The sequence below is a fragment of the Marmota monax genome, unplaced genomic scaffold (assembly GCF_021218885.2).
Source record: "Marmota monax isolate L192 unplaced genomic scaffold, Marmota_monax_Labrador192_F-V1.1 WCK01_AAM20220418_F8-fsc00073, whole genome shotgun sequence".
Lineage (NCBI taxonomy): Eukaryota > Metazoa > Chordata > Mammalia > Rodentia > Sciuridae > Marmota > Marmota monax.
Genome location: NW_026692846.1, coordinates 7,787,955 through 7,804,806, shown reverse-complemented (window position 1 = coordinate 7,804,806; position 16,852 = coordinate 7,787,955). Strand labels below are relative to the sequence as shown.

General features: G+C 51.2%; 1 protein-coding gene across 5 annotated transcripts in view; it reads right to left on the bottom strand.

Moving 5' to 3' along the window:
- Zfat (zinc finger and AT-hook domain containing) overlaps window positions 1-16,350 on the bottom strand; it is a 180,581-nt gene extending 164,231 nt beyond the window's left edge. For 2 of the 5 annotated variants that reach the window (XM_046449065.2, XM_058580870.1), the window contains exon 1: window positions 16,127-16,345. In XM_046449065.2, coding sequence (XP_046305021.1) covers window positions 16,127-16,145 — 19 coding nt within the window. In that variant the 5' untranslated portion in view covers window positions 16,146-16,345. Of the gene's footprint in view, window positions 1-10,106; window positions 10,245-11,080; window positions 11,290-15,231; window positions 15,720-16,126 lie in introns of those variants that run through there. The other 3 variants (XM_046449067.2, XM_046449063.2, XM_046449064.2) reach the window with 3 other exon arrangements.
- Window positions 16,351-16,852: the final 502 nt, after the last annotated feature.

Below are 16,852 nucleotides of genomic sequence, written 5' to 3'. Positions count from 1 at the left end.
CTGACAGAAGCTCTCAGAGGGACAACAATGCAGCACAGGTGACAACAGCCAGTGGAAACCAGACTAGCCTGGAAGCAGGTGAGCACAGGGGGGGGCTCCTGTGCAGCCGCGCTTCTCCTCTGCCTCCAGATTCAAGACCAAGACCAAGACTGCAACACCAGTGAGGGGGGCTTAGCACAACACCTGGTGGCACTGCCTGCCCCCTCCCCATTTCTGCAGTTTATGGACATGAAATCTCTTGGACAAGAGACCCAACCAGGCAAAAAAAAAAGGGCAGGCCTTGGAAATGCTGATCCGGGCCAGGCAGATGCTGTGGCACACACCCAGGGCACGCACCCCAATCCCAGGGACTCCCGGGACGCTGAGGCAGGAGAATCAAGAGTTCAAGGACAGCCCGGGAAAACTTAGCAAGACCCTGCTCAAAATGTTTTAAATCTAAGAAGGGGCTGGGATGTAGCTCAGTGGTAGAGAGCCCCTAAGTTAAATCCCCAGTAGCACAAAAAAAGGGGTGGGGAGGAAATGAGTCCAGAGAAGAGTCCACTCGACCCCCTGCTACTTGGGCAGCATTTTCATTCAACAAACATTTTAAGCGGCACCTGCTATGGACAAGTCCTGGAGGAGGCCCAAGAGGAAGAAGCAAGGCGGGCCAGCTGCTCTCGGGCTGGAGGATCCAATGGGTGGAGCAGGCTCATCCTCATCTGCCTGTAAGTCGAGGCAGAGCCCCTGGACAAACCCTCCAGTCCTCTAACCAACCAAAGCAGAAGAGACAGGCATGCGAGTAGACCTGCTTCCAGGGCAGAGGAGACAGATGTACAGCTCTGCGGAAAATTCAGGCCCAGGCCCAAGAAAAAGAATCCTTTGTAAGAACAGCCCTGTCCAACAGAATTATGAGGTGGCCAGGGGTTCATTTTGAATTTTCTAGTAGCCACATTAAAATAAAAATACACAGATAAAATTAGTTTCAAAAATATACTTTATTTAACCCAATATAACCGAAATAGTGTCATTTAACCTATAATTTTTTTAAACCTCAATGAAAAAAAACCTCGTTTTTGTTTTCTTTCTTTCTTTTTTTTCTTTTTCTTTTTTTGTACAAGTTTTCAAATCCAGCATTACTCGGCACTTACAGCACATCACGAAGTAGACTCGGCACAACAGCATTAGCTCTATTTCTTCCACTGCAGATCAGAGAGCTGTGACACACAGGTCCCTCTTCTGGCCTCCCCCAAATCTGGGGCTTACCATATTAGGAAACTGCTGCAAAGAAAGAGCAAGGCCAGTGCCCCTGGGCGCCTCTGCTGGAAGTGGCCATGGCAGAGGAACACTTCCATAGCAGGCTCAAGAGCGGGCTGTGTGCTCAGGGCTCCCCCGGTCACAAATCAAAGAGATGAGATAAAATACAGCCTGGACAGGAGCCGGAGGCAGATGTGGAAAACAGGTAAACTCAACTCCATCTTTTAAACACCTGCTTTGTTATAAAAGCCTGAGCTTTGTTTTGGTTGTAAAGTGTTCCAAAATTAATTTGAGAAGAAAGAATTGCCCTTCAATATTCAGGTACATCTAACACCTTTTGAGATTCCAGAAGAGAATTTCAAGTTAAAGGGATTGAGCCAGTGGGAAAAGAAGAACCTTCCAAACCCCAGCACGCACCTATCCCCAGCCAAACACAAAGATCCGACCCTTTCCTGGCAACTAGATCATGGGATGGGCTGTTCCTATTCTCCAAGCACCTGGGCTCTACAGTCAGCCTATGTTCCCTGGCCTCATCAGTCAACATTAACGGAGGCCCCATGTGTGCCACACTCTATGCCAGCCATAGTCAGAACAAGGACGACATAGGCCCTGTCTCTAGAAACACAGATGGGCAATGACGTTTTGTCCAGGAGAATCATTTTACATGACCTCAGGGCTGCCTGTGGTCTGACTTTGTAGATTCTTGCTGTTGGAAGGAACACAGAAATGCCCGAGCTCAGCTCCCTGGCCAGCACATATGTGGCAGCTGCCCACACAGACACCCCTGTGTGGGCAGCTGCCACACATGCTTCCACCAGTGGGAAGTAAAGAGCCAGGCGGATCCCCAGGAAGGCCCAGGAGTACGGCCTCAGGTTACCCTGACAAGCCCAGCCCTTTCCACAGCTGAGCAGCTGTAAGAACTGAAAGAGCCATGGGGGAGGGAGGCTGGGTCTTCTCTCCTATAAGCCTGGAACCCTGGCCCCTCAGCCATTCCTGGTGCATCCCATGGTCAGGGGAAGCCACCCCGTGACTAAGGCCCAGAGGCCTGTTCCCACCACTGCGCGTCTCTCAAGCCACCTGTAGTAAGTCCACTCACATGCATGTCCCCTAGAGGGCGATAATGGGCAAAAGAGAACTCCAGTCCAGCTGGCAGCTGACTCTGGGTTACAGGCTGCATTCCAGCGGGTGGGGAGGACTGGCAAGCACCTGCCCTCTGCTAATCCAGCTTGTCTCTTAATTCAGGAACCTCAATCTTCAAGTCTCACTCCAGTCTTGGTTTCTCAGAGAGACTTTTTAAAAACCTTCAATATAAATTAGGCTGCCAGGACTCCTCCTCCCCCATTTGCCTTGGTACTGGGGCCACGACTAGTAATCATGTATTTAATGGCATATTTATTTGTTTAACTTCTGTCTCCCCTAATAGACTGTGAGCTCCAAAAACATCAATATCATTTTATTCCAAATAGAGTTGTTTAAAAAGAACAATGTTAAATATTATAAAAGATAGTCACCTATAAACAGAGTAATGCTACATTTCCTTTGTGGCAAGGACATTTCCAGATGATTCACCTAAGAATCCCTGAGAACCATGCTAACCTTATTAACTCATGCTTCCCAGCTACAAAGACTAGGGTTTGCTGCGGGAATGAAAGCAGGCTCAGGTGGGAAGCCTGCAGTCCAACCCCTGGCCAGGGGAAAGCACTTAACAGCTCTGACCTTGGACCCCTCATCCTAAAGTGCAGCATTTGAATGGTGGTCTGAAGGAATTCAAACCAGACCAAGACAAGCACCTGGAAGAAAAATGCTCAGTGAAGGCCAAGAGAAGCCAGGTGCTAACAGGGCACCAGAGCCCCGCTTTAGTGAGATAACTCAGTTCAATTCCACAGCCTCCCCCAGGCTTTGCTCTCCCTGGAAACTTGTAGCCTTGGCTCTCTACTGCAGGCAGAGGGGAGAGGGAGGAAGAGGAGGAAACAGAGGAAGAAGAAAAAGAAGCAAAATTCAGTCCTTTCACTGAAATACAAGACATACCCTTGCCCCCCAAAATTCACATATTCAAAAAACATAAGCAAACAAGCATGGGGGAATCCTACAGTGAAATCAAGCTGGAACAAATGGAGAGGCCATATTTTAAAAAAATAACCATAACTGCATGAAATGGGAAGAGAGGCTTTGAAAGGTGGCATTTGCACCTGAGCTTCAAGCTAAAGAGAAAAAAGACCAGTAGCATGCTGAAATCTAGTTAGGAGGCTGCTTTATCACAGAGACATGGGTTCGTGACTCTGAAACTATTTTTGGTATATTCTAGGACTGAGCAAAGGAGTAGCATACTGTGCATTCAGAGCACCAGTGTCCCCTTCCAGAGAAAGACCTACAAATATGGAAAGGGGGAAGGACAGAACAGACACAGTGCTGTTGGACTGGGACTGGGAAAACCTACACATACTCCGTGATCTTTAGGATGGAACAGAAAGAGCTGAAGACATGCAGGAGCACGTGGAAGCTCGACACACGTGTGTGGCAGGAAGACAGACACGTAGCTCCCAGCCATGTGGACTGAGGGCTGAGAAGCAAGGACACCAGTAACAATGAGCTCACCTCGTCCCCAGACCTGCTTCTAAACACCACTCTCCCTAAAAGAAAGAGTCCCCTGGCAGAAACAGCCAGTGCCCAAGCTGAACAGGGAGAGCAGGGAACAAGCCCAGCACGGCCTGGTGCACTAAGAACACAGAAGTGCTCAAGAAAGAGAGGGCATGCCAGAAGGACACAAAGGCCAGATAGGGGGCAATGCGACAGGAGATTTAATCATGAGAAGGGATTATAAACCACTGACTAAAGTAGGAAGTCCTGTGTCCACAGTGATTATCAATAATTCAAGGAAAAGAGAATGTTCCAACTTATAGAGAAAGACACCAGGAACACAAGAGCCACTGTGTGAGGCAAGGGGCACGTCACTTAGCTCACTGTGGTGACTGTCACAATGTACACCACATCAAAACATCACACTGTTTACCTGAATGCATGAGTGACCGTTCCTCCTCAGTACAGCTCAGGTAAGATGGGAAGGCAGCCAGTAAGTGCAGCAGAAACCACGCAGCCACCCTCATAACGGTGACTGATTCTGCCAGAGCCATCAACAGGCACTACAACCCACGAGTGGAGACGCAGTGGGAGGAGTGAGGGGTAGCCGGACAGACACACTCAAAACACCTCCCCACAGCGTTTAATTACAAAGGGAAAAAGAGGACCCTGGCTGCTTCAAATGAGTAGCATCACCAGCAACAGGACAAGTCACTTTGTGTGTCCACCGGCATGATGGCCTGAGAACCGCCCATTTCTGTGGAAATCCTGCCCTAAACAGGCAGACTCTGAATCTAATCATGAGGAGACACTGCACAAAGCCATGGGAGGGACAGTCCACAAAATCAACGGCCTGCAATCCTCAAAAAAAGTCAGTGTCATGAAGCACGAAGAGAAAGTACTCCAAACAAGGAGTGAAGGGACAGGCCGCTGAGCGCACTCCTAACCCAGGCCTTCTTCCTGCCACGGGACGTCATATGGACGGCTGAGAAAGGTGGACAGCGCATTGAAGGATGCTGTTTCTCACTGTGACTATGCAGGAGAATGTCCTTGTTCTGAGGAAATAAACACGAAAACACTTAGGAGCAGGTAAAGGGGGGCAAGGTACCTGCAACTCCACCCCAAACGAGAGCCAGCGAGCGCAAAGACAGAAGCAGGGAAGGTAAACCAGTGCAGTAAACTCACAGGTGTGGAACACCTGGAGACTCAGAATGACCGGCTTATGAGGATTTTTTGTCTCTCATTTTTTCTGCAAATAGGACACTGTGTAAAAGTTAAAAGGGACATAATTCAGTGGGTCCGCTTTGCTTCCTCAGTATCTGAGCACCTCTAGGAGGGGTCACTACAGAACATGCTGTGTCTGAGTTCTCTCTGGCTCTCTCCCTCCCTCCTTCCCATCGCTGGTTCTCCCCCTACCTCTGGAAGCCTCCAGATCCTCTTTCATTCACAGAAACTTCTGCTCTTCTAGCTCCCATATCTCTACCCCCTTGAATCCTCACACCAACAAGCTGCTCGGAATACAAGCTTCCGGGCCACAGAACCCTCTCCTGAGAAGCACGTGGGTGTTGGAGAGGAAACACAAAACGGTTATTACTATAGTTATTACTATAATTAAAATTCTCTAAATGTTTTCCTGTTACATATCAAAGGTTTAAAGAAAGTTAGAAAGTAAGTGCTCAAAATACTTTTCAATATTGAAAATACATAAAAAAATAAAGTCGCCTGAGAAAGGGAGGATTCTCACGCCAACAGCAGCCCACCAGAAATACCGCCAGCCCGCTAGGCCACAAGCACACACTCTCTGGTTTCAGAGGCGGAACTTGGGCAAGGAAAACCAGGGAGAAGGTGCCAGGGCAGAGAAGGCTGGACTTGACCAGGGCCCAGGAGCAGCCCCAAAGCCGGCAGGTGTGAGAGGTCATCCCTCCACTGAGCCAGAGTGGGCCGAAGGCGGCGGCAGGTCTGGGAGAAGGGGTCTCATCAGGTCCATCCCCGCAGTGTGCAGCACCTACTGTGGTCTGGCACAGGAAGGCCATTTGGGAGACCTGCTATCTCCAGCTGGGTCTCAGGCTGCATGGTCTGGGGCTTTCTGAGTTTGCCTCTGAAAGCCCACAGATGCTCTTCACTGAGGTCCCCAAAGGCTCATGGGATCCTAAAGCTCCATTTCTCCAGCTAATCACCAGGAGTCACTTTTCACACAGTCCCTGTTCCTGCAGCATGAAGGTTAGTGACAAGAGGCACAGCTGTCACTGGAGTCGTAGATCCTTATGCACTAGTAACCATGAACAACAGGTCCCAGAGAGGCTGGGCGGAAAATAGGGTCAGAGGGAAAATTACTTTCTAAAACACACTTTCTCCCAAAAGGGCAAAGGATGAGTGGGGCTGCCTCCTCCCTCCCCACCCTGCCAGGATAAGCCACTCCATCTCCACAAGCCAAGGAGGGACCTGGTGGCTTGCAGCCACTGGAGACCCTGATTTGGCCCAGTGTGTATGCACCTGAGGCTGCACTCCATCAACCAGAACGTCCAGGAGGCTTGGCTTGAGCAACAAGCCCCGCCCAGAGGGAGCCACCCCCTGCTGGCTGCAGGTAACCTGGCCCCAGAAGACCTCAGAGAAATGTGTCCTGCCACCAATGAGTTTGGAAAAACCTGAATGTTATCTATCTTTGGGAAGACAGTGAATCATCTTGAAAGAAACTTGGAACAATGTTTCTCTCTCCAGTGTTGAGCAGCAGACCCTCTGTCACCTGATAGCTCTCACCTGTTGAGACCTGACACTGAGCATGGTTCAGGAAATGCTGAGTTGAGTGGCCACCAGAGCTGCTCAGGAAGGAACAGAGAAGATCACCCAAAAAAACAACAGTGCAGGTAGAGGCACAGGCAGGGTGGAAGAGATGGAGTGAGCGCCCTCGGGAACCACAGCACAACGCAGGCTGCGGAATGCTCACAGCCCTCCAGCACGCTTCCTGCTAGAGCTCCTGTTTAAAGTCGTCAAAGTAGTAGCACTAAAGGGAGCCCTGGTCACATCTGGGTTCCTTACGTCCAGGGATTCCAAACATGAAACTCACCCCAATCTCTCCTGCCGTGACCTCCAAAGGTATGAGCCATGGGTACCCACCATGTGGACAACAGAGGTCTCGTAGCGCCAGACAGGACCAGCTTCCCAGGGCCACCAGGCCACCCTTTCACCTTGCATTCTGCCCCTGGGCTGGAACCAGGAGCAGTCAACAATTCCCACAGCGCTCCTGCCTATCTACATGGGCTTTGCCTGCCTCTCAGTTCCCACCCCAAAACTCTTTCCCAATTCATGTTCCTCTTGTGGGCACTTCATGCCTGGTCTTTAAGTTAGAGACCAAAAACCTGAGAAAATGAAAACTGCAGAATGTTTTTCCTGATGATTTTGTTTTCTAAAAATTGAGAACAGGAAAACGAGAAGAGGGGGGAGAAAGAGAATGAAGGAAGCAGAACGGAAGCCGGGTGCCGAGGCGCCTCGGACCTCTGCAGCTGTATCTCAGTGCTCCCCACCTCCTCTAGCGCCCACTGGTCTCCTGCTCCCACCCCACCCCATACACACTTCACAGGGAGCCAAGATCTGCACCCACAGTGCACACCAAACCTGTCACAAGAGCAAACAGCAAGTCTGTCAGACAAAGGGTTAGACAGAAGTCACAAAATGCTTCTGTGAACACCCAGAGAGGGAGAGGGACAGAGACGTGAAAACACAGAGGCACCAACTAGGCCAGCGGGCATAAGGACTTGGGCTTTGGGGCTACACAGGGCTGGTGGAGCAGGGCTTGCCCTGGGGCTCTGACACAGGCCTCTGTCTCTCTAGGCCCCAATTTCTTAATCTGCATGATGTCAATGACAGCATCAGCCTCCCTGGGACCTTATGAGAATTAAATGAGACAGAGACACTGACATTCCTGGTGCTCCATAAATGTAGGATCCCCTCAGTAACCTGAAGAGCACAGAGTTTGGTTTGGGGTCAGCCAGGCCATATACCTATCCTGGCTTGGTCACCTGCCTTCATGTGACCAAATCTCTCTGACCCTCGGCTTATCTGTAAATCAAAGGCCATATCGCAATGCTGGAGCACTGCAGTCACAGCAGCAGAGACAATGACTGAGAGCCCCTCTCACGGCACTGGGACACTCCTGGGGCTTCTTTTGTAAACAACCCCTCGGGTGTGGAAGAATGTGAGACGGGCAGCTCAGCTGGACAGGTGTGCGGGCAGAGCAGGACAGGGGCTGTGCAGCCTGGGCGGGAGCCATGTCCAAGGGGAAGGCTAGCAGCCACCTAAAGGGTGCTGAGCAGCACACTGTCTGTCCTGGCCCCCATGCGCAACGCAGGGGAGCCAGGGACAGCAGCATCCTGTGCTCTGTCAGGAAGTGATATCCCAGGACACCGAGAAGTACCACAAGCCACCTGAGACAGAGTCTTAGAGAACTCTCAAGCTGCCTCGAAACTCTTCCCTGAACAGCAGCCACTTCCCCATGTGCCTCCCCTGATTCAATTCTTCAGAGAATAAAATTCTGAGGCAAAGACGTGCTTAGCTGTAATTTTACAGAAATGGACACCAAAGTTTAAAACAACTCACGAGAGCCAGGCACAGGGCACGCACCTGCAATCACAGGAGAGTTGGGGCAGGAGAATCACAAGTTTGAGACCAGCCTGGGCAACTTACCCAGACCCTTTCTCAAAATAAAACAAAAAGGGCTGGGGATGTTTGCCTAGCGGGTACAAGGCCCAGGACTCAATCCCCCATACCACAAAATTAAAGTGTGTCACAAGAACCGTCCCATGGTGAGGCTGAAATGCAAGTCAGCTCTCCCGGGCTGCAGGGCAAGTGCCATTTCCCAGAGCATATATTTCTGGAGGGGGGTGGGGGAGCCCCACTCACTCAGCCTAGCAAGAGGCAAGGCAAAGAGATGAGCCAGGGCAGCTTGGGTGAATGCAAGAGTAAGCACTGCAGACGGAGCACCAGGTGGACACCCAGGACTCCAGCAGGACCTAGCAGGCCTTAGTCAGCGAGGCTGGAGACTCCAGGCAGGACAGGCAGGCTGAGCACACTCCCCACCGCAGGGCTCAGAGGCCTGGAACTGGGCAAAGAGGGGATAAGGAGGTGAGGGTTGCTGCCCAACTCTGGGCTGGCACTGGCCAGGCCCGCATATGGGCAGAGGCAGCTCACTGCCTTTACCCCTTTCACCTGCTTTACTCCTGGCCTGGTCACTCTGCTTGAACATCACCTTGGAGGCTTTCCTGAGCTCCTCCCCAACCCAGGCAGCAATGAATACGTGGTGTGTCCTACTTCACCCCTGTGCACACCTCCAGTACCACCTGAGGAGCTTGGATTGGTCAGTGAGTTTCACCACAGGGCAGGCGAGCGGAGCCATCACCAAAGTCAAGGTGTAGGACACTTCCCCACTCTGCAGTCCTTCTCCCTGATAGCTCCTGCCAAGCACGGGTTCTCTTCTGTCCCTATTGTTCCAAGTTTTCTAGAAGTTCTTATAATACAAGTATACATTACACAGTATTCTTTAACTACCGTAGAATGCACACAAAACTGACCATCTCAGCCATATGTGTCCAGCTGGATGGCATGCAGCCATCAGCACCAGCCACCTCCACAAAAGTTCCACCTTCCCCAGTGGAAACTCGTTACCCATGAAACCTGAACTCTTCACTGCCCTCCTCCTAGATCCTGGCAATCACCATCCTGTTTGCTATCTCCGTGAATGTGACTACTCTAGAATTATATGGCATTTGTCTTCTTGTGACATTTCATTTAGCATAATGTCCTCAAGGTTCATGCCTGTTCTAGCATGTATCAAATCTTCCTCATTTTTACAGCTAAATAATATACTATTGTATGTATTTGCATGTATTGATTATCTGTCACCTATCAATGGACAAACGAGCTGTTTCCACCTTTCAGCTACAGGGAGTCATGCTACTATGAAAATGTGTGCACAAGTATCTCTTAGAGACCCTACTTTCATTTATTTTGGATATATATATATATAAAGAAGTGGAATTGCTAGTGATTTCATATGGCAATTCTTCATAAGATAATTCTACTTTTAGAATTTGGGGGGCCCATCATACTGTTTTTCCATACTGTTTACATCAATTGCAGGGTCTTACATTCTCATAACAACGCACAAGAGATCCAACTGCTCCACACCCCAATAGTATGTAGTCTATCTTCCCTGGATTCTTTCATTTAACATGCTGTTAAGATTAGTCCATTAGTAGTTTGTTCTTTTCACTGCTGAGTAGTATTCCATTGTGAAGACATACCGCAATTTGTTGAGCCAGTCACAAAGCTGATAAGCATTTGAGTTGGTTCCACTTTAGGGCTATTACAAATAAAGCTGCTATGACTGGTGCACACATGTCTTCATAGGGACACAGGCTTTATTTCTCTTGGATAAGTACCTAGGAGCATGACGACAGATGAGTTATTTAAGTGTATGCTTAACACAGCGAGAAACCACCAAACTATTCTGCAAAGTGACCTGCTGTTTAACATCTCCACCAATGGTGTATCAGAGTTCTAGATGCCACATTCTCAACAACTGGGGCTGTAAATTATTTTAATTTCAGCCATTCTAGTTGGCATGCAGTAGTTTCTCACTGTGGTTTCGACTGGCATGTCCCTATTGACATGCCAAACATCATCTCATGTGCTTCTCAGCCATCTGTATATGTTCTGTAAAGAGCAGTGGGCCTTCTGTATCATGGGTTTCACCTCCATGGATTCAACCAACCATGGATCAAAAGTATCTGGAAAAAATGTGTCTGTACTGAACACATACAGACAAGAGAATATACACAGGTTATATGCAAACACTGCACCATTTTTACAAGGGATTTCAGCATCTGCAGATTTTGGTATCCATGGGAAGTCCAGGAATCAATCCCCTGTGGATAGCAAGGTACCACTGCCTCTTGACAAACTTTTGCTCATTTTTGAGCTGGTTTGTATGCCCTGTGGGGAGTGAGCTCCTGGAGAACAGGCCTTCCTGCCCACCATGCTCAGCGACTGGCAGCAGCCTTCCCGTGGAGGGCCACAGGAGCCGGGCCATGAGGCCACACATAGGTTCAGGCCTCAGCTGCCAGTCGGCCCAGATTAGGCAGGTGTGTGACTCAATCAGCAAGCACAATGGCCAAACTTCAGGGGCACTGGACAGCAGCCCAACCCAGGCTTCTTTTAACTCTGGCTGCTCAGGTCTCCCCCCTCACCAGGCCTAAGGAGCTGACACCTGACTCACCTGCAGCCTGGGCAAGCCCCAGATTCTGGACGAGGCAAGGTTCTAACAGAAGATCTAGAAGCAGCCTCTTAAAGGAGTCACAGGCCCAACACAGGCCTTACACTAGGTCCAGTACTGAGTGGCTACTCAGCTCCCCATGACTGAGTCCCCCCGCCCAGAGCAGTTCAGTGATTCGACAGCTGGCCCAGTGCAAGCTTCTGCTTCCTTCACTAAAAAAATAAAATAAATAATTAATTAAAAATTAAAAAAAGATAATAAACTTCTACAGATATGGTGCTTCCAGAGCCCCTCTCACCCCCACAATGGCAGGGCTGCACAAGGCCGGCCACTGCATCGCACGTCATCACTCATGATCACAGATCACTCTCAGCATGCTTCAAATTTTCAAAGATAATATTGAAAACTACAAGATGTTCAGGGGAAGAAGGTGAGGCTTGATAAAGGCTGAGGGAGAAAGGAAGGAACAGATGGATGGTGAAAAAGAAAAATCAGGGGCCAGATGTGTGCCCAGTGCTTCACTATGGGACCTTTAGAGACATACTGCCCAGTGGCCTGCAGTGACCCTCTTTACAAGAGGCCATGGTGGCTTCAGAGACTGGGCAAGGTCCCAGGACTACCTCCCAGCTCTTCTCTTGCTCCCTGCATTACCTGGTTCCTTACAGGGCTCACTGTAAGGAACTGAATGCTTCCACCCAAGGAACCCTCGAGACTGCACAAAACATCCACCCCATGAGCTTCATAAGGGGAGAGAGCCCTCCGTCCCCAAGAAAGGGCTCCCCCAGGACCTGGCAAGCCCTACTCTAGTGCTCTGGCCCATCTCCAAAGTAAAATGGGAAGCAGAGTACAAAGGCCCCCTCCCCACATCACAGAAGGGAACTAAAATCATGGACCAGGGCAGCAGGTGCAAAGTTTGCAAAGACTTCCCCATCCCTGGGCCTGCTGTGTCCATCATCCCTCCTTCCCCAAAAACACAGACAGGTGGCTTGCTGGACCCTACGGTGAAATCCAATCGGTCAAAACTTCCATGGGCTTTTTTTTTCTCTGAATTATATCTGCAAATCTGTCTTCCCTCTGTGCCTCCCAGCCACCACCTTGTTGTGAACATCTTGGGGTGAGCTTCAACACCTGGGCTGTGCCATGACAGAACCTAATGAAAGACTCCGCCTAGATTTTTGTCCTTCCAAAAAATATTCTAAATGCCCCTATCATTTATTATCCAAAAATTACTTTAAAGCTATAGTAATCAAAATGGTGTGGCACTGATAAAAGATAAACAGATGAGACCAGAAAGCTCAGAAATGGACCCACATGACTGTCAACAGAAGAGCCAAAGTAATTCAATACATTTGCCGCTCCAGCAAACGGAGATCCACCTGGACACCAGAACCAGAACCCTGCTTCACACCATCCACAAACTAATTTGAGATGGATGACAGAGCTAGACCTAAGGGCAAGAAGCATAAAGCTTTAAAGTAAAGAAACAAACAAACCCAGAAGTATATCTTTATGACCTTAAAGTAGGAAACGGGGAGACTGAGTGGCTCTGGCACGCTCTCCCAAAGGAGCTGGCTTCCCACTGGTATGACTGGGTGAAGTCTCCAGGGGAAAGAGCGAGGACGAGCCACTCCAGCACTGGGTAGCAAACATCTGCGGGAAGCTGGAACCAGCCTGGTGGTGGGAAGCCACAGCCTTGCGGGGAGGAGGAATGGGGTGGCCTCTGAAGGCCCTATGGCACCACCACCTACAGCAGCACAGCAGAACCTCTGACACCAGGGGAGCTGGCAGGGCCCAAGGAGCCCTGGGAAGAGCAGGCACAACGCCTTTCAGAGATGCCAGGCTGCACTGTCTCCCGTGCTCCGTGGCTCAGGGTCCCCTCGCCTCCCCCCTATCCACTTTCCTGCCACCATCTCAACCACAGCCTGCAGCTGGGCTGCACGCCAGGTCCCTACCCTGCCCACCTGCCTCAGCCCAGACTGCTGGGATCAAAAGCGCCAGATTCCAGAGTCCCATGCTTTGCGATGTCACCTGCCCATGATTTGAAAGAATCCAGATTCCAAATCTGTATGTGCCAGGGACATCTGCACTCCCGTGTTCACTGCAGGCTGCCACAACAGACACGATGCAGGCAACTAAGTGTTCACTGACATGTGAGGGTCAAGAAAATGGGGCATACAAGTACCCTGGAGTATAACTGGGCCTTACAAATGACAGTTTGCCTCTTGTGGAAACGTGCGGAGCTGGAGAACATCCTGACAGGTGAAATAAGCCAAGTACACAACAGCACACACACGGGGCTCACACAGGGGATCTGGAACAGTGCACTCAGGCACAGAATAGAACACTGGTTCTACCAGAGGCCAGTGGCGGGAGACATCAAGGGACACCAAGCCTCAGTGAGACCAGGGTGGACTGCACAGCAGGGTGAATACAGCAGGTAACAATGCACTGCACATTTCCAAAGCATGAGAGCAAGTCTCCAGGGCTCTCACCAAATGTTCGGGGGGGGGGGGGGGGGGGGGGTGATGGGTATGTTAATTACCTTGGTTTAATTATTCCATATCATATTCATAAATCATAATACTACTTTGTACACCATAACTATAGATAACTATGATTTTTCAATTTATAATCTTTAAAACTTTTAAAAAGGAACAAAGAAAATTCTGTTACCCAAATGTATGCCCATTTTTGTATTAATGTCAAGCATTATCTTCTTATAAGCAAACATGACTTTATCTACACATTTTATGTTCCAAAAAAAAACAAAGCAACTTCAGATCTGAAACAGGTATTTAAAATAGTTGGTTTGCTTTGCTCTCAAATTATTTTTTTTCTCTTTCCGAAGAAATGTATCATAATCAAACTCTATCCAAAAGTCCCAGTCACAAATGCTTCTAAAAGTCAGGGCATGACAAAGTGCTGAGCTGCACAATAGAGAGAGTGGGTCTGGGTCAGAGGGGACAGCTGGCATCTCAAGTGCCACCAGCATCCACAGTGCAGGAGTAGGAAACGGTCTCCTACTGCAGATGAGGCGCTGGGGTCCCCAGGGCTGGGTGCAGCCCAGGGGCGTTGTTCTTCCCACCCTCTGCCCCATTCCAGCCCTTAGAGTTGAGACCTGACCGTGGGAAATTTCAGACAAGGAAAGCTTCGCAAGGTAAACCACTGAGAAGAGGGAAACTGAACTCTAGCTCAACACTTCTACATAATTAAATCTGCCCAGCTTGGTGCAGAGGTCTTCAGAGGCAACAACCATGAAACTATCTATAAAAGGAAATGCAATTAAAGAGAGTCTTTCTAATACATCTAATTCTGACTGTCCTTGCCCTAGGCAGCCGCTTAATTCTACTTAAGGATAACCATCTTTGAAAAGTCGTTAGATAAATTATAAGGTTTGGGAAGGAAGGAGCAGGAACCTTTCCTCCAGAAGAATCAGAAGCCACTGACAAGGGAGCAGGGCAGTGGCAGCTGCCGCTGACAACTCATCCAGCTCATTTACCAGCCAAGTTGCACCTTTCAGGCATGTGCCACTCCATCTCGGTGCCATCTATTGTACTGCTGCTTTAAAATCAACCTAACCACCAAAACAAAACTCTAGTTTCTAGAGATTAGCTGTCCTGAGTTAACTGTAATACTTTTTCAAAACTTGCTCTTTTCTCATTCATTTCAGCCAGAAATGGAAGGAAACAACGTAAGTCCAGGGTTCTTTCTAAGGGTTGCTGGGTGAATTCCCCCCAGAAGCCAGGTGAGCAGGGACCATTCTGTGTCCTACTGACAGGGAGAGGGAAGGCAGTGAACTGAGAAGTCACTAGGTGAAGTCCCGCCACTCTGGCTCTGGGCCCCTTCCTCACTCCATCCACTACCTGGTACAGCTGGAGCCACAGAGAATGGGTCAGGACAAAGGTCCCCACCGCTCCTCACCCTGCCTGCCAGGCTGCCAGTTGGAACTAAAGCAGCCGAAAGGCGCGCCCATCTCCACCCGGGAGCACGGGGACCCTCACTCCACAGGCTTCCACAGATGAACTTGAGCGCTCTAGGGAGCAAGCTGCAGAGGGGCGGAGGTGGAGAGTGGGCCTAGTGACATGACATTGGCATTTCAAAGGTCACCTGGGCTCCAGCCAGGAAACCTGACAGGGCCCACACTGGACACCTACCGCGGGCGCGCACTCTTCTGGGGTGGGAGGTACAAGCCTGGCAGGAGTCTGGACTTCACCCTTACACCTCACCTCTGCCATGGTTAACCTTAAGATTCGGGCCTCTCTGGACTTCTCTCCGCAGTGAATGACCTCCAGTTAAGGGCGGCCGGCAGGGCTGCGCCGCCAAACGCATGAAGCCGGGGGCGAGGGCGCCAGCCGCAGGGAAAGGGACGGCGCCAGCGTCAAAAGGGCCGACCGGCTTGTGGCCGGGAAGCCGGGGGAGGCTGCCTGGAGGAGGTGGCATGGCTGGGCAGCGAGTCGGGGTAAAGGAGAATTTTGCGAAGCGTGTGGCAGGGCGACCGGTGGCAACGCTACCCCCTGGCGCTGTGGCTCCCTCTACGGGACACAAAGAAACTTTCCTTCGAAGCCCTGACCCTTCAAATATCCCCGCCAAGCGCCTGGATGTGATAATTAGGGGAACTATGTCACAGAGCAGGAACCCGGGGCCAGACAGGAGGCGGGCTTAGCCAAAGGCCACCCGCCAAAGAGCTGGCGGCACCGGGATTCGAACCTCCCGCCCGCGGGGACGCCCGCGCTCCGTCGCGGGAGCGCACCCCGGCGCCGCCCGTTGTCCTGGAAACGGCCCCTGTGCGCGCGCGCACTGCGCTCCCCTCCTTGGCTCCAGCTTTATTTTTTAACTTTTTTTTTTCCGGCGGCGGAACACTGCCAATGACTGAACGTGTGGCCGAAGGACGTCGCTACGTCCGCTCTCCGGCTCCTGCCGCGGATCCCTCCGCCGCCCGGAGGCCTGCGCGCGGCACCCGACTCCACGCTCCGAACGGCTTCCCGCGCGCCGCGCCGCGCCGCGCCCCACCCCCACCCCGTCCTCACCCCAACCCCCAGCTCGGCTCACCTGCCGCCTGCGTCTCCATGGCAACGCCCCTACCGCGGAGGAAAAAAAAGCCTCGGCTCTTCCGGGACCCCTCCTGTAACGACCGAGAAGGCGGGGCGCCCCGCTGGCGCTTCGCTTTTTATTTTTATTTTTTTAAGAAAAGAGCAGGCGAGGTTATGGCGAATCTGCGGCATCCAACATGGCGGATGGAGTCTTCGCCCTCCTCCCCACGGGGCTCGGACGCCTGCGTAGCGACGTCCTCCACGGGGGCCCTCCCCCAGCGGCGCTGCCGGGCCAGTGCGCATGCTCGCGCCCAGTGGACGCGCTCTGCCTCCATTCCAGAAAGTCCGCCACTCCGCGTTTTAAGCCACGCCCAGGAAGCGGTTCTGCGGTTGCCCGGAGTACGGATCTCGGATCCGGAGGCTTCCCGGTCCTGCCGTGCACCTGCCGGCCCACCTCCCACCGGCAGGTGGGCTGCGGGGTTGGACCCGGAGGCGGAGTTCGGACTTGGTCTCCCGGCGCCGTTTTACCAGCTCCTACCACTTGTACTACTGCTGCTTTAGCAAGAACTTTTCTTGGTCTCAGTTACTGATTTGCACTCGGGTGGATGCAGCCTGCACCACCCTCGGTTGCAATGTTTCCCCAAGAGCGAAACGCCGGCCGCTCAGGGTGCCCAGCTTGGTTTGGTCTGTAGGTAGGGTGGACATCCTGCGCTCCACGTGCAGAAGCGACCTCTCCGGCCAGATC